At 53.3% G+C, this 24,117-nt stretch overlaps 1 protein-coding gene and 1 long non-coding RNA gene across 9 annotated transcripts in view; one reads left to right on the top strand and one right to left on the bottom strand.

Moving 5' to 3' along the window:
- The window catches only part of TM6SF1 (transmembrane 6 superfamily member 1), a 57,408-nt gene extending 40,734 nt beyond the window's left edge, over window positions 1-16,674 (bottom strand). The window contains exons 1-5 of one of the 8 annotated variants that reach the window (XM_086711700.1): window positions 16,406-16,674; window positions 11,453-11,556; window positions 7,074-7,171; window positions 2,160-2,263; window positions 378-460 (exon numbers count right to left, since the gene is read on the bottom strand). In XM_086711700.1, coding sequence (XP_086567826.1) covers window positions 378-460; window positions 2,160-2,263; window positions 7,074-7,171; window positions 11,453-11,556; window positions 16,406-16,497 — 481 coding nt within the window. In that variant the 5' untranslated portion in view covers window positions 16,498-16,674. Of the gene's footprint in view, window positions 1-377; window positions 461-2,159; window positions 2,264-2,879; window positions 3,174-7,073; window positions 7,172-11,452; window positions 11,557-16,405 lie in introns of those variants that run through there. The other 7 variants (XM_086711705.1, XM_086711699.1, XM_086711702.1 and 4 more) reach the window with 7 other exon arrangements.
- Window positions 456-23,348, top strand: LOC147580485 (uncharacterized). The gene is made up of 7 exons (XR_015252970.1): window positions 456-832; window positions 5,352-5,688; window positions 8,007-8,123; window positions 11,911-12,095; window positions 14,208-14,317; window positions 19,737-20,120; window positions 22,154-23,348. It is a non-coding gene; the product is annotated as an uncharacterized LOC147580485 (long non-coding RNA).
- Window positions 23,349-24,117: the final 769 nt, after the last annotated feature.

Here is a 24,117-nt window from a genome sequence, read left to right as displayed (position 1 = left end):
TACATTAGCTTTTGAGAGCCTTCATTTTTAAATGTATTTATCGAATGTATCGAGTTACATATAATACACAAAGCTGTAGGAAGCATTTGCACACTGCCTATAGTCGCAAACACAATACTCACCCCCTCTAGATCCTATATGTCAGAAAGCCCTGATACAACATTGTCTAATTGTTCAGTGTCTACTTCCAAAAATTGCTCAAAAGCCGTTTCTTAAAAAGTGAGATTAAGGAGGGGAAAAGGAAGAATTCTGCCAAACAGCGTTGTGATAAGCTTGGAATTTCTTGATTCTGTTACAACCAAGATACCTCCTCTATTTAAGAACACTCCCCATTGTTTCAGAAAAAGGAAAGTGAATTTTAAGATAAAGTTTCTTACCCACAATGTTTCCTGGCACAAAAACAACAATGCTCATGATAATAGATCCAACCCAGTAGAGGCCAATGGTTCTATAGCTTTCCCTGTAATGAAAAAATCTTGGTTTAGTGCACTTGTCTTAGAACACCCATTAGCAAAAGATGATCCATATTATTAGCGGTATCCTAACTAGTAAAGTCCATGAACCGAAACTTACTGAATCGATAGTTAAAAACCAACCCTCGGGGACCCTGGTGATCAAACTTCATTTCCACCTGTGATCTATACCATAGAACCCTCTTTGTGTCCTTTTGAATAGGAATTTCGCTTGCAACACTGGTCGTCTGTTAATCTACAGCACAATCACTGTCAAAGGAAGTCCCTCATTTTTGACGGTTTTGTAAGAAGTTCCCAGCAGGAAAGGAAAAAAGAAAGTTCGCAAAAAGAAAGGAAATGGACCCATATTCTAAATCACTGTAAGTATGAGTGATAGGATGGTAAGTGGACTTTTCATGGTGTCAGAATTTTGGCCAGAGCTCTAGAGACAAAGATAATATGTAACCCCTCCCCCGTGTTCAAAAGGAGCCACCAGACACCCCTGACCTTACCAGGCAGTGTGGACAAAAAGCTCTTTCAGCCGATAACCCCGACAGCCCACCTCCACAAGGGGCTATGAGGAATCAGAAGGAGATTATCTGAAGGGAAACAGGTGGCCGATACTGTGTTTTCTGCCTACCCCACCTCCCAAACCAAGTGCAGCAGATTCACAATGATTGGGATTGTCAGCAGGAGAATCTTCTTCCCCAGCAGGATGCTAACTGAGCCACAAAACTCACCCACTCCCGGCAGCCTCCGAGCAGAGCCCAGGCATTCTCTGAAATACGTGACGTGGTCCCTGGAACTTGGGTACCTTTCATGATGAGAGAAGCCAGTGCCCAGAAAAGTCCAAAACCTAGCGGGAGCTGTCCCTGAGTTCATGACTGAGGCAGCAGGGGCATGGGGCAAGAATGCACCATTTTCTCTAACCTGGAGCCAAGGGGAGGCCCAGGAACCTAGCTGGGCTTGAAGAGATCCTACCCCAAAGGGTATGCGATCTAGATTACAGGGACCCCAACGGAAAGAAGCTGCGGGTGTACCACCAATGGCAGAGGAGTCCCACGCATTCAGCCAGAGAGAGCTCTGCTCGCTTGGATTTGCAACGCCCAGGTTCCTGTGGAAGGGTCTCCCGAGAGGCCACACGTGTTCCACGTGACAGACCTAGCATATCCTAACGGAGGGCATCAATCCCCAGAAAACTAAGTGTCACTTAAGACCCTGCCCCTCTTCCTTTAGCTCCACGTGTACGTACACACACATTCCCGGAGAGGCCAGCTGCACGGCGACTCGAGAAAGAACAAAACGAGAGGCCATACGCCCTGACCTCAGTGCAGACCCCCACGCCTCAGGGCCACACGGGAACCGGAGGTGGAGGAAAGACAGAGCTTCGAACCGAAATGAGATGGAAGTTTAAAACCAGAACGGACTGGGCTTTCACTCCAGCAAATGAAGACGGTCCTTAGAACACAGTCAGTAACTCGAGCGGTCTGCCCAAGCTTGTCACCACGGCAGGGGACGATCCAGAGGGCCATGTTCAAAAGGCAGCGATGCCAAGAAAACAAAGCCACGTCTAACCTGTGTCCAAGGAGCATATGTTCATGTCCGTGTATGCCTGTCTGTGTATCTGCCCCCACATCTGTGTTTTCCTTCCGTACCCGCGTACCGGTTGCTAAGGCAAAGGCACACACAGCAGACGGACCGACTTACTCCCATGCTATGGCTGCCACCATCACCAGATACATCAAATAATGAGCAGAGCCATCCCAGTAGCAGATCATGTGCCCGTACGCCGTGTTCAGATACGGTTCACCCTAAGGAGAGATTAAGAAATGAGTCTACTTTACATACGACTCGGACATCTCCACACAGAACTCCAGACCTGTGTTTCAAGTCAAATGAAACAGCAGAACCAGCTTGTGTCTGTCTGCTAACTTGAAACTATGCAGAATCCTGTACGATTACAAATTGGTAGGCACATGAAAACACAGCTTTACCCTGGAGCCCCCAAAACTGGAGCCTGCCGCGGGATGGCCCTGAAGAATCCCCAGCCAGCGTCTGACCAGCTGGGCCAGTGCCCGTGGATGGCGATACAAGACAGACAGCCTCGTGGACAATCCGCTAACGCACTGAGGCCAAGTCAAAAATGAGACTCAGGGCGCTTAGCTCTGGCCAGAGGAGACCCTGCTCACCAGAGCCACTGGCCGACCCTCCCGATTCACCTACGTGCTCATCCCCAGGCTTGCATGAGTGAGGACGAGGAAGGCACTTGGACACATGGACAGACAGACGGGCACCCAACCGCCCTATGGGAGAGACCACGATTGACTCCATTTTACAGATGAAACAGAGCGCCAAGGGGTTGTGAGACCAGCCTAAGGTCACACAGTTGACATCTAGCACAGAGCATACTGTCAAGAAAAGCCATACTTCTCCTGAGGATTTTTTCATCTTATAGCCATGAGATCCCATGACGAGCGACATGTCGTGCTCCCAGAAGGCTACCACAAGATCACTGTCCGATTCGCATGGGTTTTTCGTTTCCTTCTGAGTCTCGTGTTCCTTTCTTCTCTCTCCCACGTCCATGCCATCCCGCCTTGTTTCTGGCCTGTCTTCCTAAGATGCCCTCAGTCCTTTCTGCGGCCAGAACAGTCAGATCAGCCAGCCAGGAGGGGCCCCTCCGAAGCGTGGTGTGCCCGGGGCAGGGCCTGCCCGGTCCTCTCTCCCCGCAAGCGAGATGGAATGAGAACTAGCGAGGAGGCAGAAATAACACAGCAGCTGGACTTCTGTGCCCACGCCTGACGCACATCTTTTCTCCCTGACATGCTTCGACTGAACAATCCAATCTGATTTCATGACTTTAATTGTTCATGCCTACACATCGGGCTCTCGGAGCCGGTGCTGGCTCCCCTGGTGGCTTCATGGACACTTTTTTTTCTTAATTAAAAAAAATTTTTTTTAAGGTTTATTCATTTTACAGAGACAGAACACGAGGGCAGGAGGGGCAAAGAGAGAGGGAGACACAGAATCCGAAGCAGGCTCCAGGCTCCCAGCTGTCAGCACAGAGCCTGACGCGGGGCTCGAACCCACAAACCGTGAGATCATGACCTCAGCTGAAGTCAGAGGCTTAACCGACTGAACCCCCAGGTGCCCCAGGACATTTGTAACTAGATGCCCCACGGGCCCTTCAGAGTTTTCACGCATCAGCTCCTGCCCTCAATTGAGCCCCAGCTGGCTTCTCTTTTTTTTCTTTAAGTTTATTTATTTTGAGAGACACAGAGAGAGCGAGCCAGCAGGGGGTGGGGCAGAGAGAGAGAGAGAATCCCAAGCATGCTCCTCACTGTCGGCACAGAGCCCGACGCAGGGCTCGATCTCACAAACTGTGAGATATGATCTGAGCGGAGATCAAGAGGCTGATGCTCAATTGAGCGCCCATCCCCCTCCCTGCCCCCACCCCCATCCCTGTGCCCCCGAGGCCTCTATCTTAAGGATGACACCACCCTGCCTGCCCAGCTCAAAGCCGCAGGGTCCTGTTTCCACCCCTCTCTCCTATGCAGTGTGTGGGCACGTCCTTTCATTTCTGTTTATGAGGTCACCACGGGCCACCCTCCCTCCGGTTCAAACCCTCCCTGCCCCTCACTCAGCCATTCCCAAACGGTCCCTCTAGCTGCCTGCTCTCCTTCCAATCCACCTGCCAAATGAAGAGTCATTAGCTCTTAACACATTGCTCTTCTGTTCCAAAGCCTTCCAGAGCAAGCTTCCGCCTGCGGGACCAGGCCCGCCTCCTGTATCTGGCAGCCGGGTGCCCAGAACCTGGCCCTGCCGACCTTCCCACAGTGACACCGGCCCACCTTCTCACACCCTGTCTGCCTCAGGGCTCACCACTCTCAGCAGCTCGACCTCCGGGCCCTCTCAGCAGCCACTTTCTCCCCAAAACCTGCCCCCTCTGGACCCAGTGGCCCCAGGCTCCCCAGTCTTCCCTTCGGCGTCTCGGCCTGTCCCTTCGCAGTTTGCTTCAGGGGGCTCTTCTGGTCACGGCCTCCCATATTCCACCCTCCGGCATCTCCTCTCTCCCCACTTCTTCCAAGCAGGCTCCCACTGAGATGGCCCCCAAATCTCTCCGCCAGGAATGTTCCTCAGCGCTCAAGCCCTGCCAACCAGAACATTTGCCAGGATGTCCCTCAAGCACCCAAAACTCCACACGTCCCCAGATGAACTCAGCATCATCCCTGCAAACCTGCACCCCAGGCTGACTGTGGGGAGACACCTGCTGTTTCTCACCTCCAAGCTTTCGCTCAAGCTGTCCCTTCCCCTCGGAATGCCCTCCACCCCCGCCCCCACCCCAGTCCATCTGGAAAATGTTTATCATCCACTGTCATTGCCATTTAAAAAAATGCTAGGGGCTCCTGGGTGGCTCAGTCAATTAAGCGTCCGACTTAGGCTCATGATCTCACAGTCCATGGGTTCGGGCCCCCCATCGGGCTCTGTGCTGAGATCAGAGCCCGGAGCCTGCTTCGGATCCTGTGTCTCCCTCTCTCTCTGCCCCTCCCGCTGCTCATGCTTGGTCTCTCAAAAATAAACATTAAAATTTTTTTTAAAAAATGCTAGAGCAGTATCACAAATTCGATGGGGACTCCCCTGACTGCTTCCGGACTTAGTTCTTCCTCTGTGCACAGGTAACACCTTGTTTTACTGCCCTTTTGCTTCATTGTGCATCGCAGACACTGAGTTGTTTGTCTTGTGTTTTTTGTTTTTTGTTTTTTTACGAATTAAAGCTCTGTGGCCACCCTCCATCAGGCAAGTCTCATGGGGCCGTTTTTCCAACCGCATTTGCTCACTTTGTGTCTCTGTGTCACATTTTAGTAATTCCGGCAATATTTCAAACTTTGTCATTCCTGGCAGAGTTGCTACGGTGATCTGTGACCGGTGATCTTTGCTGTTACTATTGTGACTGTTCTGAGGCCCCACGAACCGCACCCACACAAGACGGTGAACGTAGCAACTGCTGGGTGTGTTTGACCGCTGCACCTCCCTGCACAGCATCTTCCTGTCCTCGGCAAACGTCACTGTCGTCTTATCCTAGGAAACGGCCACGGCCACCCCCACCTTCAGCGACCACCGCCCTGATCAGTCCGCAGCCACCAACATGGAGGCAAAGACCCTCCACCAGCAGAAGATGACTCACCGAGACCTTCGACAGTGGTTGGCAGTTTTTGCAATAAAGCATTTTAATATTAAGGTATGTATGCTTTTTGGACCTAATGCTATTGCACACTTAACAGACTACAGTGTAGTGTAAACATAACTTTTTTCTAATGTTTACTTATTTATTTTTGGGAGACAGAGCGCAAGCAGGGGAGGGACAGAGAGGGAGACACAGAATCCGAAGCAGGCTCCGGGCTCCGAGCTGTCAGCACAGAGCCCGACGCGGGGCTTGAACCCACGAGCTGTGAGGTCGTGACCCGAGCCGAGGTCGGATGCTTATCTGACTGAGCCACCGGGCGCCCCATAAACATAACTTTCACATGCACTGGGAAACCAAAACATCCATGTGAGGTGCTCTGTCATGATACTTGCTTTAACGCAGCAGGCTGGGACCGAACCCGTGATATCTCATAGGTGTGCCCATACGGTGTGCCCAGTGTGTGCCTCCATCACTGCTCCTAGGACAGCTAGGACTTGTCTCCACTTGAGACAGCTCCTGGCGGGAGAAAGCAGGTCTCGTGACCCCACAGTCTACTCCGGCTACTGTCTTTAGAAGTAAATTCCTCCGGTTCGCCCCTCTGGGCTTAATAACACCTGCATACTTCCAAAAGCAGGAGGCAGGATGTCTTACTTTCCCATCACCCCCAACTCATCCTTGGGTCCCGCTCACTCCAAAGACTCCGGTTCTCTGAAGTTCGTCCCTCCTCCATACCTCCTGTGCTTGGCCACCCGCCTGCCCTCACTGGCCCTGCAAAAGCCTCCCCTTCGAGCCCATCCTTCCTAGAGCTGACTGCATCGCTCCCTGGCTCAAAATCTTCCCTCGAGTGTGAGATAAAGTCCAAACCCCCTTAGCTTGCAGACGAAGCTCTCCATTATTTGAAACACAGACGAAGGCGAAACTTTCAGCTCTGCTCCTTCCTTATTTCCTGCGTGACCTTGAGCAAGTGACCTAAGCTCTCTGGGGCCGGATTCGTCCACCGTAACACAGGGAGGAGGATTAGGTGTCTCAAGTGCCGGGCAGCACTAGCACATGACGACGGGGAGGGAAGGATGGTCATCGCAATCAAGTGGCTTCCGTAAGTGCCGTGGTGGTCGCCACTTTCCACATGTAAGACCAGCCTGAGCTTTTGGCCGTAGTAATGGTTTCACGGTAACAGACACCAAACACTGAATTCACTTGGAGGATCTCATTCCTGGAAAAGGGGAGTGGAGCGGGTGTGAGGGAACAGGTGTACGGCCGAACTCTGGAGAGGAGTGCCCCCCGCTTTGCACGTGAGTAAACCCGCTGCGTCCGTGGCAGTGAGCGATGCCACGGACCGTGCCTGCTTACACCAAACGGAGGGATTTCGTCTCTGAGCCCCATGGCTGAGGCTGCTGACCGTTTGGCGTCAGGCTTACGGTTGCTAAGCGATGCCATACCTCTCTCAAGTAGTGCGTCACAAACCCGTCAATGATTCCGTCCTGTTCCAGTGCTATGATGAGGTTCACCACACTGGTAAATCCGAACACTGCATACACTAGAGCAAAGAAAGCGAGAGTTTCCTTTTTAATTAAAAAAACATTTTTTTTGTAAGTAACCTCTACCCCCAACCTGGGGCTCAAACCCACAACCCTGAGATCAAGAGTCGCACGCTCCACTGACTGAGCCAGCCAGGTGCCCCGAGAAAGCGGTAGTTTAAAAAGCAGTAGGTCAGGAGGGGGCGCCTGGGTGGCTCAGTTAAGCATCTGACTCTTGATTTTGGCTTGGGTCACGATCTCATGGTTGTGGGTTCGAGCCCTGCATCCGGGCTCTCTGCTGACAGTGCAGAGCCTGCTTGGGGTTCTGTCTCTCCCTGGCTCTCTGACCATGCCCCACCCCTAAAAAATAAATAAATAAACATTAAATTAAAAAAACAAAAAGCAGGGGCGCCTGGGTGGCGCAGTCGGTTAAGCGTCCGACTTCAGCCAGGTCACGATCTCGCGGTCCGGGAGTTCGAGCCCCGCGTCAGGCTCTGGGCTGATGGCTCAGAGCCTGGAGCCTGCTTCCGATTCTGTGTCTCCCTCTCTCTCTGCCCCTTCCCCGTTCATGCTCTGTCTCTCTCTGTCCCAAAAATAAATAAAAACGTTGAAAAAATTTAAAAAAAAAAAAAAAACAAAAAGCAGTAGGTCAGGAGACAATGACTAAGAGCTTGGCATTCACCAGTAACAGTGACTTGTTTTTAATGTGACTGTGGACACTCATCATGGGCTAACAGAAGGTCCCTCCTGCACACACATTGGTACCTTTGCCTGTGTCACTGCCCAAGTGCCCTGTCCAAGGAGACACCCGCCAGGGGGACAGAATGACAAACTCACCTGCTAACTGTCCCACAGGATTCTACCAGGCCCCCCCATCCGTCCTCCGCTCCCTACAAGTGGCTGCCCAGGACCCCATCTGCACAGAGGGAACAAAACCAGTAACCAGTGGCCAAGAATAGAGGTGACCATGAGGTGGGTATGTTTACAATAATGACTCAGGGGCACCTGGGTGGCTCAGTCAGTTAAGTGTCCGACTCCAGCTCAGGTCATGATCTCATGGTTCATGGGTTCGAGCCCCACATCGGGCTCTGCTGACAGCTCGGAGCCTGGGGTCTGCTTCAGATTCTGTGTCTCCCTCTCTCTCTCTCTCTCTGCCCTTCCGCTGCTTGTCTTGTCTCTTTCTCTCTCAAAAATAAATAAACATTGGAAAATAAAAAAAATAAAACAGAAGCCATGAAAAAGTAAGTGGGGAGGAGAGTGGCAGAGGTTAATTCACAGAGAGGGGAAGCTGGCCTTGCCGAGTCTGCAGCTGGGGCCGCGGGGTTCACATTCTCACTGGGAGCGGAAGGCCCACGGCTGCCCTGCCGTGCACGCCCTGCCTCCCAGGCCTGTGGTCCAGGCCTGGTAGTCTGGGGTCGGCCATCAGTGATCAGTCACCATATGTCTCCCAGGAAAGGAAGCATTTAGCGTCTGATCACTGGACAGTTCCACCCTCGCTGAAGCTGACAGGAGCATCAGATGCTGGGTCACAGGTGGTAAGCACCCGCCCTGAGGCTTCCGTGTGCTCAAGGCTGTGACAGAGACAAAGAGAGAGGGCCGAGGGTGTGGGAGCAAGGGTGCTCAACCCTGGGGAGTCGGGACAGACACAAGTCAGCTAAGTATGGGCACCACAGAGTGGCGGGGGGCCGGCGGGGGGAAGATGGCAGCAGGAGACCTGTCTAGAAAGGTGGACCAGGGCCAGAGCAAAGGCAGGTAGTGTGGGGCAGGAGAAGATGTGGGCCTTGAACTGGGACAGGTCCAGCTAATCTACTGACTGGCTATCCAATCTTAGGCAAGTTGCATCATTTACCTAAACTTCACAGTTTTTCAAAAAAAATTTTTAATGTTTATTTTAGAGAGAGAGAAAGAGAGACAGAGAGAGAGAGACAAAGTGCGAGTGGGGAAGGGGCAGAGAAAGAGTGAGACACAGAATCCAAAGCAGGCTCCAGGCTCCAAGCTGTCAGTGCAGAGCCCAACATGGGGCTCGAACTCACGAACCGTGAGATCACGACCTGAGCCGAAGTCGGACGCTCAACCGACTGAGCCACCCGGGCGCCCCTCAACTTTAGGGTTTTTTATACGCAAGCTGGGAGAAATTAGTTACTCCCAATTCTTCTTTGCCTCCCCACCTTTGCCAAGATCCACTGCGGGCAGAGAATGTGCCCCATGCCATTGGTGATAGACTCAGCCACATGACTTGCTGTGGCCAGTGGAACGTGTGGCCAGTGGAATTTGACAATGGCCAACTCCAAGTCTCCTGTGCCAGGAGGAGGGCACACCTTGGGGAGCTACTGGTCCAAGAGCAAGGAGACACATGACACAGCCCTGGATCTGACCCACAGCCTGAAGCACAGCATTCTGGCCAACCCGTGAGGAAGGAAAATAGATGTTTATAGCCAAGACATGGAAACACCCTACGTGTCCATTGATGGATGAATGGATAAAGAAGATACACAGACACAATGGAATCTTGGCCATAAAAAAAAGAAGGAAATCCTGCCATTGGCAACAACATAAATGGATTTCGAGGGCATTGTCCTAAGTGAAATAAGTTATCTGGAGAAAGACAAATACCGTATGACCTCACTTACAGGCGGAATCTAGAAAAGCTGAGTTCTCAGAAACAGAGCTTGGAACGGTGGTTGCCAGGGGCTGGTGAGCGGGGGAAACGGGGAGATGGCAGCCAAACAAACTTCCGGGGGTAAGACCAGTGAGTTGCGGTATCTGATTTGCCGCGTGGTGACCGTGGTCGACGACACCGCGCCGCGTGCTTCATGTTCCCACCGCGCACCAGAGACGGGTGATTACGGGAGGTGAAGGACCTTACTGAAGGCAAGCGACCTGGTCGTGGTCACCATCTCCCAGCGTATGCGCGCATCGCGTCATACGAGCCTCCGTCTCACAGTCGCACAAGGTCACCTGTCAGTTGCATCTCAGCGAAGCGGGGGGAGTATGGAAAGCGCGTGCCGCTGCTACAGGGAGCTGGGGCCTGGGGGGTGTCTGACACGCAGCCTGGCTAAAGCAGACACTGAATGAGTAAACGCCCAGCAAAGTTCCCGGCAGGGGAAGCGCTTGAAGGCGGTAACGGCTCGGGCCACAAAGGTCACGGGCTTTGGGGTCGATGCCGGTCTCAGGATGCGACCGTGACCTCATCTCTCAGCTTCTTAATCTGTAACTGGAGGGTATTTGTTGTAAGCATTAAATAAAACACTCCTGGGGTACCTGGGTGGTTCAGTCGGTTGGACGTCCGACTTCAGCTCAGGTCATGATCTCGCGGTCCGTGGGTTCGAGCCCCGCGTCAGGCTCTGGGCTGATGGCTCCGAGCCTGGAGCCCGTTTCAGATTCTGTGTCTCCCTCTCTCTGACCCTCCCCCGTTCATGCTCTGTCTCTCTCTGTCTCAAAAATGAATAAATGTTAAAAAAAAATTTTTTTTAATAAATAAATAAAACACTCCTGCTGCAGTGGCCACGACCAGGCACAGTTTTTTTTTTTAAGGTTTATTTATTTTTGAGACAGAGAGAGACAGAGCATGAATGGGGGAGGGTCAGAGAGAGGGAGACACAGAATCTGAAACAGGCTTCAGGCTCTGAGCTGTCAGCACAGAGCCCGACGCGGGGCTCGAACTCACGGACCGCAAGATCATGACCTGAGCCAAAGTCGGACGCTTAACTGACTGAGCCACCCAGGCGCCCCCAGGCACACTCTTAAGTGCTTAATCAGTGGTGTTTTTATTTATTTAATGCACGTGTGTATTTTTCAGGCGCTGTTATAAGTATTTTACAAATATTGTTTAATGTTTGCCCCGGCCCTCCGTGGTAAGTGCTGTTAGTTTCCTCATTATACAAACGTGCAGACCGAGCCACTGTACTTGGACAGCTAAGTTCCACACCAGGTGAAGCTGTTTGCCAGAGGGCCAGAGGTGCAGGAAGGAGAGTGGAGATCAGAGGTCAGAGCACGGCTGGGGTTGGAGTGAGGAACAGAGGGGCATCCTGCCTGGCTGTCCCTGGCAGTGACCTTCCGCCCTGATCTCAGCTGGGAAAGGGTGGGGTCCACAGCCCGGAGGAGGCGTTAGTTTGGAGGGGAGGAGGGAGGACTGTGTGGCCCTGAACTACTCCTACGCTTCCTACCACATTACCAGCGGGCTCAGGGCATTGGAGGCAGACTTCTTGTTCATAGAAGAAACATAATGCAGGCAAAAGTCAAGTGTTGTGCTGTTGAGTGGACCCCAACAGTTTCCGTCCCACGGGCCCGTGGACACGTACCATAGAACAGCGGGTCCCGGGGTGGTTTTCTTTTGACGAGGACACGAGCCAGCAGGGCTACCAGGAGCAGGATGAGGGCAGCAACCCCTACGATTGTCCAGGAACTGCAACAACCGGGACAGGGAGGTGGTCACTTATCGAAATAAATACATGAGTGTGTGGAATTTCCTGGCTGTTGATCGCGTTTGCTCCCACCTCTGCCTCTGCCTACAGCTCTAGTGCTGTGGGCTTCCTGACGTTTTTCTGCAGCACGTTGGCCCCTCCCCGGCCACCCATGTGACTTTCAGGGACTGGAGCCACCAGGTTCTCACTCGTCCCATGCTGCCCACCTGCATAGCACCCTCCCCCCTATCCTATCCCATCCCCCCCCTGCAGATGGCCTCTGCCTACCCGCCTCCCCAAACCCTGCTCTCCGGGGACGGATGTGCCTAACCACCGAATCCCGCCACCTCCCTCAGGGCCGGCCAGAAACCCTCAGACTGAGCTCCAGGGAGCCACGGGAGTCACAACTGCACAGACCTTTCAGGAGGACAAGGAAGGAGGGCCAGGTGGAAGCGTGTGGCCCGACCTGCGGCCAGAGTGAAGCCAGCTCCCCACACCCAAGGCCAGCAAGCCGGCGTCCACCCCACACCCGGGAGCTAAGGTGAGGCGAGGCTGGGCACAGGGAAAGGGCACGGCGCCGAGGATGCCAGAAGCCAAGCCACCTTCCCCATGGGGCAGCACTAGGGCGTGAGGCTGGGCCCAGTCACCGGTCAAGGCCCCTGCACTCTGGCCCCTACGCAGCCACTGCCCAACTGTGCAGCTGTGCCAAAGCCATGCTGTCTCATCACCTGTTCATGAACTAATTTTAAACCTATTAAGGATAAAATGTATTATGCACCCCTATGTACCAGGCACGGTGGATGCATGGAGGAGGTCCCTGTCTCCACGGAGGGTCCCATCTGAATGAGCTCTGAGCTCTCTCGCCCAGGAGGTAACCTCTAGTCGTACACACAGATGCTCTCTCTCACCTCCAGCACCAACTGGGCTTGCAGTTATAGACAAAAGTATTGCCTGGCCCTCTCTTATAGCCTGCTACACCAGCGCCCCCTCAACAGCCCTCGAGAGCTCCCACAGGCACCACTCCTCAGCTGAAATCCCTCCACACTACTCCAGCCCAACAGGAGAACTGCTGGGTAACCTTTGCCATTGCCCCTGAGACTTCTGGAAAGTACCTTTCTCAGTCACAGGCTCCACAACCCAATAAGACCTACCAGTAACTGAAGGACAAACTCCTGCTGAAGTTCGCTCCACACACCTGTAGCTGGAATGGGTGTTAGGCACCAGTCAGAAATCTGCCCCCAATGTAAGAGAGGTCAGTCGGGAAGTGGGAAGTGATCCATCCAACTTTCAGGTAGATGGGCCCCAAGGAGACTGGTTGCAGGGGCAGGAGAGCGGTATCCTCAGCACCTGGCCCCAGACCCCACAAAGAGTCAGGGAATGGACACTGGGCATCAGCATAGGCCAACCTTGACCTGCAGAATCTGAATACTTTGGAGTAGGGCATGAGAATATGCCACAAAGTCTGCCTGGGGACTTCTGCTAGGGTATACAAGAATTGATAGATAGATGAGGGAGGGAAAGAGGGGGAGAGTAAGCCAGGAAAGAGAAATAAATGGATGGATGGATGGATGGATGGATGGATGGATGGATGGAAGGAAGATAGTGAATGAATGGACAGATGACAGATGATGGATGGATGGATGGATGAATGGATGGTGGATGGTGAATGAATGGGTGGATAGGTGGGTGGATGGATGGATGAATGGATGATGGATGGTGGATGATGGATGATGGATGATGAATGAATGGGTGGATGGATGAATGGATGATGGATGGTGAATGAATGCGTGAATGGATGATGGATGGTGGATGGTGTATGAATGGGTGGATGGGTGGATGGTCAGATGGATAGATTACAGATGGTGGATGGATGCATGGATGGCACACTTCTATGATAAGAATGAGGACGACTGTCAATGTCCAGGCAAGAAATTGAAATAGGAAGTTTCTAGGGGTGCCCATCAGTGGCTGTTCCAGGCTCCTCCTGTAGGGATGAGCAAAACGAAGAGACGACAGAAGAGGAAGCTGATGTGGGTCAGGAACATGATACTGAACTGAAGCATCCCGTGAAGAGGGAAGAGGTTAGATGTGCTATATAAGCTGACAGGCATTTTAATCACAGCCTGAGTCAGGTGGCGGCCAGAAAGTAACCCCCATTCCTGCTCCTACCAAGGACCTATGCCTACAGCCGGCAAGATCACGCAGCTGGTGCTCTTCTACAGTATGAGAGAGCTGTGTAAACTGGTTCACGTGTCCCCTCACACTCGCCACCTGGGGGAGGAGCAAAGCATGAAGAGAAACTGAGGCAGCAGATCCTGTGTGCATCCCAGTCGCAGCCCAGTGCAGAACCCAGCAGGGACTTAGGGGGAGAGGGAGATGGGGTAAGGGCTGAGACTCACCCCAGGGTGAAAAAGTTGCTAGTCATGGGTCTTGGAATGGGAGGCATTACAAGGTGTCCACGAAAGGACACCTACACAAAGGGGACATGTATGGGTGAGTACGAGCAGAGAGAGAAAGTGTGCATGCGTGTGTGTGTGTGTGTGTGTGTGTGTGTGTGTGTGTGTGTGTGTGTATGAGACAGAGAGAGACAGAGAGAGAGACATCCCAACTCTTCCCTGACTCCTTAACCTGACTTGCTTTTTCTGTTTTTCAGGCTTTCGTAAAAGGTTTGGTGGGAAGGAAGCTTCAACTAATCCAACTATTTCAAACCTAACTGAATGTCTGCTATGCACAAGGCCCTGTGCTGGGCAAGACAATACTCAGGTGAGCTATGTATGGTCTGGGAAGGTGAGTTTGGCCACAGGAAAGTAACTGGTGGGAAAAGTGCAATCCAAGGAGGCCGGGTGGAGGGAAAGATCACATCTACTGGGAGGGAGGGTTTGGAAAAGTTAGAGGAGGCATTTGGCATTTTACCCCAGGCCATAGAGTCCTGGTGCAGCTTCAAAAGTCAGGTCAGGGAGGAAGGCCTCCAGTCAGAGGGAACTGCATGAGGAAGGGCAAGGAAGCAGGAAGTTAAGGAGCATCCAAGGGCTGGGCCAGGGAAGCTCCAGCAGGCCAGTGCCCGGGGAACTGCAGGGAGGAAACAGATGTTAACCCAGCCCTGGGGTCACTGTGGCTGTGGAAGGGGACGGTGGCGGGGTGGGTGGTGGAGAAAGAAGAGAGAGGAGTCAGAGGCCACTGGAATTTTAACCTACAGGGGGAAGGGAAGAATGCCTAGAAGCAATTATTCAGAACTCTGCAGGGCTTAGCAGTGTGCTCAATAATACACAGCAATACATAATTCAGTGTGTGCTCGGTAAATGCCATCGCCATCCTGCCAGTGGCTGAGGCCAAAATCTCAGAGTCATCCTCAAATCCTCTCCAGGACATGCAGTCTCTCAGTAAGCTGCCCCGCCTCCCTCCAGAATACCCCCACACCCAGCCACGTCCCCCCACCCCGCCCTGAAAGGCTCTGTCCCCACATCCTCCGGTGGCCACCTCCTGCACCTCAAGTCTTCTCCTCCAGGAAACCCTCCTTGACCACCAGTCCCCTTCCCAGGCACTCGGGTTGCCCCATTTTACTTACTGATGTCTGTCTCAACACTCGTGTCCCCCACCTTTCCTGGCTTGTCTATAGCCATATCCCCAATTCTTGGAACAGAGTCGCGCGCAGCCTATGGACTCAATAAATGTTTGCTGAACTGCGCATAATGCCATTGGAGGAACGCAGGGTCCCCCGTGCACTGTATTCACAGACTCGTGACATTCGCTGCCCAGAGCTGCTGCTTGCAGGAGTTGCACCCCAAGACTGGGTCAGACCAAGGGCAGTCGATGCCAGTGCCTGGGGAGTGCTCAGTATGGGTGGGTGAGGCTGTCAGCAAGTGGTGGCCCCAGGAGAGGGGCAGAGGCAGAGACAGAGACACAGAAGGGGAGAAGGAGGTCACCGCCCTGTGGGCAGACACTTATCCGCAGCCTGAAGGTCTGGAGGGGGGTTGCAGCTACAGACTGATGCAATTTCCTTAGCACCAACTGCTGTGGGAAACATAACAGGTTAACTTCCTCGTCCCCACACACAGCGGGGGGACATCAGCAGGCACAGAGGCCTGGCACCGGTCCCACTGCCCGGCCGGGCCCGCAGCTGCCTGGTGCACAGCTGCTCAGCCAGGGACCCCTCGCACGAGCCCGAGGCCGGCTTTGGGCTCCACCCATTTCCTTAGCCTCCAACGGCCCTGCCTCTCGCCCCTGAGCTGTCTGTCCTGCACAGCGCCTCTTCGCGAACAGGTCTCTTCGGATCCTGACAACAGGGATACAAAGAGAGGCCATTTGACAGACCGGAAAACTGAGGCCAGCGCCCCCCCCCCCCCCCCCGCCCCGGGGCAGTGCCAAAGCCACGCCTAGAACCCAGGTCTTTGCCCGCTGGTCCTGGGCTATTTCTGCTAGTCATTCACAACAGTTTCTAAAATTAATAAGAAATGAGAAGCATGTGTGTCCCTACGTGGAAACGCTCACCGCACGAGCCGGGGGAACACGGCCGCGCTCGTGGTTGTCGCTGCTGCACCGCCCGGGACCCCTGCCCCTGGGCTCCCCAAGGGCAGGGGCATCGCCTCGTTGACCTCTGTCTCCCCGGTGCCCGCACCGCGCGGGCGCCCGGCACTTGGCTCCAGGGCTGCGCCGCAGGTCCCGGACGCCCGCCCGCCCGAGCCGCACCCCCACCAGCCCCCCAGGGCCGCGCGCCCCCACCCCCACCCCGCGCCTCGCCTCCCCTGCCCGGCCCCCGCCCGGTGCGGCTCGGGCCCCCTCGGAAAAGTTGCTGCTCGGCCGCCCCCCTCCCCCGTCCCCCGGCGCCGACCCCCGCCGCGCGCGCCCACTCACTCGTGCTGGGCCGCCAGGTGGTTGAAGACGTAGGTGACCGGGATGGCCGAGAGGGACAGCACGAAGACCCCGGTGGCCGCAGAGGCACTCATCGCCGCCGCCGCCGCGCCGCTCGCCCTTCAGCGCATCCCGCGCGGCGCCCCGCCCCAGCTTCCGGCAGCGCCCGCGCCCCCAGTCCGTGCCCTTCGGGGCGTCCCGCGCCGCGCCCTCAGCAGCGCCCCCTCGGCGAGCCGGCCCGCAGCCGCCCCGGAGCGCAGCGCGGCGCCGCCCTGCAGTCCCGGGAGGGGGCGCTGCTGAGGGCCGCGGGGGCTCAGCCGCCAGCGGGGGGCGGCGCCGAGGGGGGGCGGAGACAGCCCCCTGCCGGGACAGGTGGGGGGGGGGGGGGCGGGGATCTGCGGGAGGGCGGCGGCCCGGGAGGGGTGGGGGGTGGGGGCGCAGCCGGGGGCTGGTCGTCGACGACCTGGAGAGGCTCCGGCAGAGCGGAGGGGGGTGGAGCCAGACCCGGGAGGGGTGTCCACGTGGGGAGCCCTAGGGCCGGGGACGGAGGGACGGATGATCCCGAAGGCTTGGATCTTCTGGGCCGGCAGCGGACAGGGGGCAGAATGCGAATATCCCTTTCAAGCCCTGGCTGCTCCCTCAGCTTGCTGTTGACCTTGGCCAAGTTACTCAAGTCCTGTGTCTTTTCCCTTCCCTGACAATGGGGGTAACCCGGGGCGGTGTGGTTGTGGGAGCAACTGAGCTGGTTGGTGCGCGTCGGCCACGGCCGGCTCCCGCCGTTCCCGTTCTGGGGGTTGAAACGGACACAGGGAGAAATGCTATGATTTAAGACACAAGAGCACCATTCGTTTCTATCCCCGGTAGCGTTCCTGGAGGCCAGGTCACCCCGGACAGCCTGCGCTGGGCCCTGCACGGGTACAAGGACTGGGAGACAAGGACGCTGCTCAGACCTGCTCAGACGGCTGTCAGATGCCCATTAGTTACAGAGAAGGGAGCCGAGTATTGCCCTGGCTGCTTGACCATGTTGGTGACCAGGTCTCAGAAAGCCCCCCCCACCCCAGGACTGAGCCTGGATTAGTCTACTGTCCCGGAAAGGGAAGGAAAGTAGGTTCAAACAGAGTGCAGCTCAAACAACCCAGGGAGGTGGCATGTACTTAGTGTAGGAAGGGTACCACTGCCAGCGACCTGATGACATCACTCAGCTCAGTTTAGAGACCAGGAAAATGAGCCACAGAGAGGCTGTGACCTACCTGCTCTGGGCCACTCAACTTTTCCCAAGCTGGCTCCCCTAATCCCCTATCCTGGCGCTTCCTAGAGGCTTCTCCAACTCTGAGGACAGAATGAGAAAACCTTGGCCCAAATTGTGACACACCCAAAGTTCTCCCAAGAGATGTCCTCACCTGTGACCTGGATGTCACTCCCCTTAAACTCTGTCTTCCTCTAGGGACGCCCGGGTGGCTCAGTGGGTTGAGTGTCTGACTTCAGCTCAGGTCATGATCTCACCGTTCGTGGGTTTGAGCCTCACGTCAGGCTCTGTGCTGACAGTTAGGAGCTTGGAGCCTGTTTCAGATTCTGTGTCTCCCTCTCTCTCTCTGCCCCTCCCATGCTCATGCGCGCGCGCTCTCTCTCTCTCTCTCTCTCTCTCTCTCTCAAAAATAAATAAACGTTAAAAAACAAAATACCTCTGACTTCCTCCGGACAACAGATAGCTCCTCTAAAGCCCCTTTCTGTCCTCCCACCCAACCCCTGAGGCCAGTCCAGCCCCTCGATCACTGCCCAAACCTGACTGGGTCAGTTTTGCCTTCTCTGTCACACCCTGAACCCCTCCGGCTGCCCTGGGTCCTTCCCCTCAACCAAGGCACATACACAACTATGTCCCAATGTACAAGGATGCTCCCTGGGCCAGAGGTTCCTCCCCTTTGCCACCTACTCTCTCTCCTTTCTCATCTACACTTGTGTTTTTTTAATGTTTACTCATTTTTGAGAGAGAGTGGGGGAGGGGCAGAGAGACGGAGACACAGAATCCCAAGCAGGCTCCTCGCTGACGGTAGAGAACCTGACGCGGGGCTCGAACTCACAAACTGCAAGATCATGACCTGAGCCAAAGTCAGTGGCTTAACGGACTAAGCCACACAGGCACCCCCCGTGCTTGGTTTTAATACCTTTGTCTATGCTCAGAGATCCCGAATTACCATCCCTAGGACTGACTCCTCTCCTCAGTGCTGCCACAGAGGCGTCCCACAGGCACCTCACAGCTCTCTCTCATCTGGTGGCATCACCACAAACCTGGTCGTCCAAGCCGGACCCCTGGGAGTCCACCTGAGTTCTGGCCAATCCCAAATCCCTCTGGTTGCAGCAAACGCCTGTCAGGTACGTCTGCCCCTCCCCATCTGCACCCCTACTCCCTACTGTCTGTTCAGGTCTGTTCTGTCTCCCATGCCCCCCCCCCACCCCCTCGTCTCTCTGCCTCTGATCCCACCGGCTCTAGAAGGCCTCATCTGACCACCCTCCTGCTTCCCTTACCCTCTCCGTCAAGCTTCGCTTCCTTCACGTCACTCTTACTATCCAAAATTATCTCGCTTACATGTCTGCCTTCTGTTCTGTGTCCCTCTCTCCGGTATGATGTACGCTCCTTAAAGATAAATCAGGAAATTATCTGTCTTGCTTACAGTTCTATTCCCATCATTCAGATTAACAGAGGAGGTACAGGGTGGGTACTCAAGAAATCTTTGCTCAGGGGATGAATGTTCAGATCATCATTGTCTGATGGAAATAGAATGTGAGCCACATGTATAACCTAATTTTGGAGGTTTTTTTTTTTTTTTTTAGGTAAACTCTACCAAGCATGGGGCTTGTGTTTATGGCCCCAGGATTAAGAGTGGCATCCTCTCCCAACCAACCCAGCCAGAGGCCCCTGTAACCTTAAACCTTCCAGTAGTCACATTACAAAAGCAAATAGAGGGGTGCCTGGGTGGCTCAGTTGGTTGAGCATCCAACTCTTGATTTGACTCAGGTCGTGATCTCATCGTTCATGGGTTTGAGCCCCATATTGAGACTCTGTGCCATCAGCGCAGAGCCTGCTTGGGATTCCTTCTTTCTGTCTCTGCTCCTTCCTCCGTGGGCACGCTCTCTGTGTCTGCCTCTCTCTCTCTCTCGAAATAAAGAAACATTTTTTAAAAAGTAAAAAGACATACGTGAAATTCATTGTGGAACGATATATTTGATTTAAGCTACCATGTCCGAAGGTGATTGTTTCAATAGGTCATAGATGTCAAAGATACCGAAATATTTGACCTTTTTGTATGCCTTGAAATTTTATGTGTTTCGCTTACAGTATATTCCGTTTCAGACCAGCCACCTTTCAAGGACTCAGCAGTCACAGCGCCAGTGGCATCTGTATCGGACTTACCCCTCCTGTCATGCTGACCCGGATTCAGTTGCGCTCTCTGCTGGCTGCTGTTAAGAATGGGTGTGGCAGTTACATCGCTAATAAGCTTGTTCAAATGTCCTGAGGGACTCTACCGTGTTTCCAGCGTCGTTCTAAGACGTGGTCACACAAAGATGAATGACAAGTACATCTTGCCCGAGAAGACCACCGTCTGGCATGAGAACGAGATATGTAAACAGTTACCATACAAGGCGTAAAAGATCTGTGTACAGATTGCCGTAGGGACCAACAGTTCCATCTGGAGGAACCAAGAAAAGCTTCAGAGAGGAGGTGAGGCTTTAGACCAGACTTGACGAACCAGTAGAAGCTGGCCAAGCAGACAGGAATAGGTGGGGCTTCCCAGGCAATGAGGACAGCACGTGTCCAAGGCAGAAATGTGTGGGAGCATCTTGGTGAACTTCAAGCCATTTGCTCTGGTTGAAGATACTGGGATGTCACGCACGAGGGGGCTGGCAGGAAGTGAAGACAGGTGACCAGGGCCTCGATCTCAGAAGACCTCAAGTGCAGGGAGCATTTAAGATTTGAGTGGGAGGGGAGCCTGGGTGGCTCAGTGGGTTAAGCCTCCGACTTTGGCTCAGGTCCAACTTCAGCTCAGGTCACGATCTCATGGGGTTTCGGGCCCTGAATCAGGCTCTGTGCTGACAGCTCAGAGCCCGGAGCCTGCTTCCGATTCTGTGTCTCCCTCTCCCTCTGCCCCTCCCCCGCTTGCACTTGCTCTCTTTTTCTCAAAAATAAATAAATGTTAAAAAAAATTTTTTTAAAGATTTGTGAGTGAGAAAGAGTAGCATCTTTTTTTTTAAAAACTGTTGTTATTTATGTTTGAGGGAGAGAGAGACAGCGCAAGCTGGAGAGGGGCACGGAGAGAGGGAGACACAGAATCGGAAGCAGGCTCCAGGCTCTAAATTGTCAGTGCAGAGCCTAACACTGGGATTGAACCCACAAACCATGAGATCATGACCAGAGCTGAAATCAGACTTTTAATCGACTGAGCCACCCGGGCGCCCCAAGAGTAGCATCTTTAAAGCCCTGCCTGGCAGCTGGTGTGGACCATGGTTTAGGAGGAGAGACAGGAGGCAGGAAGGCTAATTAGGAATAATGACAATTGTCCCAGCAAGAGATGACAAGGACCAGAACCAATGCAATCCAAGGGAAGAAAAGGCAGATGAGAAAGATCTGGATAGAAATTCTAAGGGGAGAAAGTCGGGAGGCAGGGGCTGAGCACGGGATTGGTTTGGGACACGCTGGGTTGCCAGTGCCCGTGGCCCGTGGGGTTCCCAGGAGGAGCTGTCCCATAGGCAACTGGGGATACTGGTCTATGGCAGCCAGAGAGGCAAAAGCGCAGATTCAGATTTGGGGAACCTGAGCCTAGAGGTATGGCTGAATATCAAGGAAATGAATTCATTTTCCCAGGAGGAGGGGAGGGTCTAAGAGAACACTAACAGACGCCATCAGAGAGGGGTTGGTGAGCACCTGCCACCAGCAGGGCAGCCCAAAGGCATCTGAACACCATGGCGGAAGCATCCAACATCCCAACCCTGAGAGCTCTTCCCTCAGAATCTGTAAGAGACTCAAGGGCCACAACAAAGCTTTGGACACTGTGATAACCATATTGGGGATTAGGATTTTATTGACAACAATTTCTCTTAATGCCAAAATTACGAGTGGTGAACAGGTTCCCCCAGGAATATAATCTCATTCCACAACACTACAGTATTCTGTAGACTCCAAAGTGCTGTTGACCCTTGAACAAGGCAGGGGTTAGGGGCGCCGACCCCCCGTGCAGTCAAAATTCTGCATGTCGGGGTGCCTGGGTGGCTCAGTTGGTTAAGCGTCTGACTCTTGGTTTTGGTTCAGGTCATGATCTCACCGTTCGGTGTGTTTGAGCGCTGCACTGGCAGCGTGGAGCCTGCTTGGGATTCTCTCTTTCCCTCTCTCTCTGCCCCTTCCCCAATCATCCTGTCTCTGTCTCTCTCAAAAATACATTAAAAAAAAAAACTCTGCATGTAACTTTTCACTCCCTAGAAACATAATACTGATAGCCTACAGTTGACTGGCAGACTAATACATAAATGGTTGATTAATATGTATTTCGTATGTTGCATATATTATACCATAAAGCTTACAAGAAACTAAGAGAAAAGAAAACATTAAGAAAATCATAAGGAAGAGAAAATACAGTCACAGGACTGGACTGTATTTATCAAAAAACAAATACACGTGTAACTGGACCCATGCAGTCCAAACCCATGTTTTTCAAGGGCTCACATGCATTTGCATGGACATTAACTCTCTTATCTTCACAGCAGCTGTCTGAAGAACATAGAGCCCTTTATGGATGGGGAAACTGAGGCTCAAAGAGGCGAGATGACGTGCCCAAAGTCAAAAGAGAGGGTGAACCTGAATCCAGATTTTCTCTCAGTCACTATACCCGGGATGCCACGGCTGACCACGCACCACGTTGGGCGCCTTAGAAATGGCAGATGATTTAGCCACTTGACTCGTGCGGGAAGCTGAGGTCTGGAGTTCTACTCCATGCCCATCAGTAAGTATTAAATTCCTATCTTGAAAGAGGGTTGGACATGACTTAAAAGGTATTCAGACAGTAAAGTTGTTTGGTTTTTTATTTGGTGGTGGTGGTGGTGGTGTGTGTGTGTGTGTGTGTGTGTGTGTGTGTGTGTGTGTTTTAGGAACATCCATCTTGCAAGCCATGAAGATAATACTGTAGCTGTGAAATTTGACCCCAAGCTTCCTGCAAGGAAAAATAGACACCTGGAGGTGAGCCCACTGACCGTTCTCGGATGAGAAAGACACAGGTTTTTGTCACATTGATTCAAAATAATTGACTAATGAGGAATTAAATCGAAGCCCCCCTCCCCAATCCGGTGTCTGCCGTGGAGGGGAAATGAAAGCAGAACAGGGGGAACTTGGGCAGGTAGGAACCGAGAACGTGCGGGCAGGGGCTGGGGGGACACAGAGTAACACTCTCCTACAAGGGCAATGTAGACGTCAGCCCGCAGGCCGCTCGAACCCCAGCCCCAGAGCTTTCCCTTGTCACATGCTGCAGTTTCCCCCCTTCTAAATCCTTCCGATAAAAGTTGTGTTTGTGTTTTTATGCACAGTTGCACACTCGAGACGAATGTGCCAGGGGTAATCAAACAGACCTCTCTGTGGGGTGAATAGGGACAGTGACCGGACAGTGACCAGGGTAAGGCTGGTGTGCCTTAGTGGGTAGATCATTAGAACCCTGTCCGGAGCAGGGACCAGAGAGTGATGAGTCCACTCAGAGAAACACTAAGTTACATTAAGCACCAGGTTTCTCTTCGGTAACCATGAGCGCCCTGATAAGGGCTGCAGTTAGTAACACAGATATTTTGGGGTGACGATTGCTGTCTGTCCAGCCCCTAACAGGGTGCCAGCCATGGAGCAGATGCCCGATAAATGTTAACCGAAGAGAAAAAAAGGGGAGAGGAAGAACGGAAGGTGGGGCTTAAAAAAGAAAAGATGGGGGCGCCTGGGTGGCTCAGTTGGTTGAGCGTCCGACTTCGGCTCAGGTCATGGTCTCACAGTTCGTGGGTTCGAGCCCCACATCGGGCTCTGTGCTGACAGCTCGGAGCCCGGAGCCTGCTTCCGATTCTGTGTCTCCCTCTCTCTCTGCCCCTCCCCCACTCACACTCTGTCTCTCTCTCCTTCAAAAATAAATAAACATTAAAAAAAATTAAAAAAAAAAAAAAAAAGAGAAAAAAAAGAAAAGATGAAGAGAGAGTAAAGGGACAGGGTAGGATGGAAATCTGTAGGAAAACGGCAAGAAAATAAGACGAAAGGAGAGAAAAGTAAGGTGTAAAACGCTGGTGCAGAAGTCTAGCAGTCGCCAGATGAGGTCTGCACTGTTGCCCTGGGTTTCCTAGCAACCAAAGCAAGGAAGGAAACATACTATTACAACAGTCACAGGATCCATAGGATAACAGCAGATCGTTGTTCAGAATGGCTCCCCTGGCCCCTCCTAAAGGGAACACCGTGTCACACGGTGTGCCCTTGGTGACACTCCTACAATAAATATAGAATCAAATCCTGAACAGTCCCGTCTCAGCTCACCCTGGGTGCGGGTGATTGGCGTGGCACCAGACCCACTCAATACGCTCCAGGAGCCACAAGAATTTCACACAGATCAGCAACTCTCCGAAGCTTTGGCTTGGTTCAGCGATAAATTCTACAATATTGGGGGGCAGGAGGGAAAGTACCTTCCCGACAGGCACACCATTGCTTCCAG

Source organism: Puma concolor, chromosome B3, assembly GCF_028749965.1.
Source record: "Puma concolor isolate L17-30 chromosome B3, mPumCon1.1.hap2, whole genome shotgun sequence".
NCBI classification, from domain to species: domain Eukaryota; kingdom Metazoa; phylum Chordata; class Mammalia; order Carnivora; family Felidae; genus Puma; species Puma concolor.
Note: the sequence above shows the minus strand (reverse complement) of the source record. Positions and strands in the feature narration are given on the sequence as shown.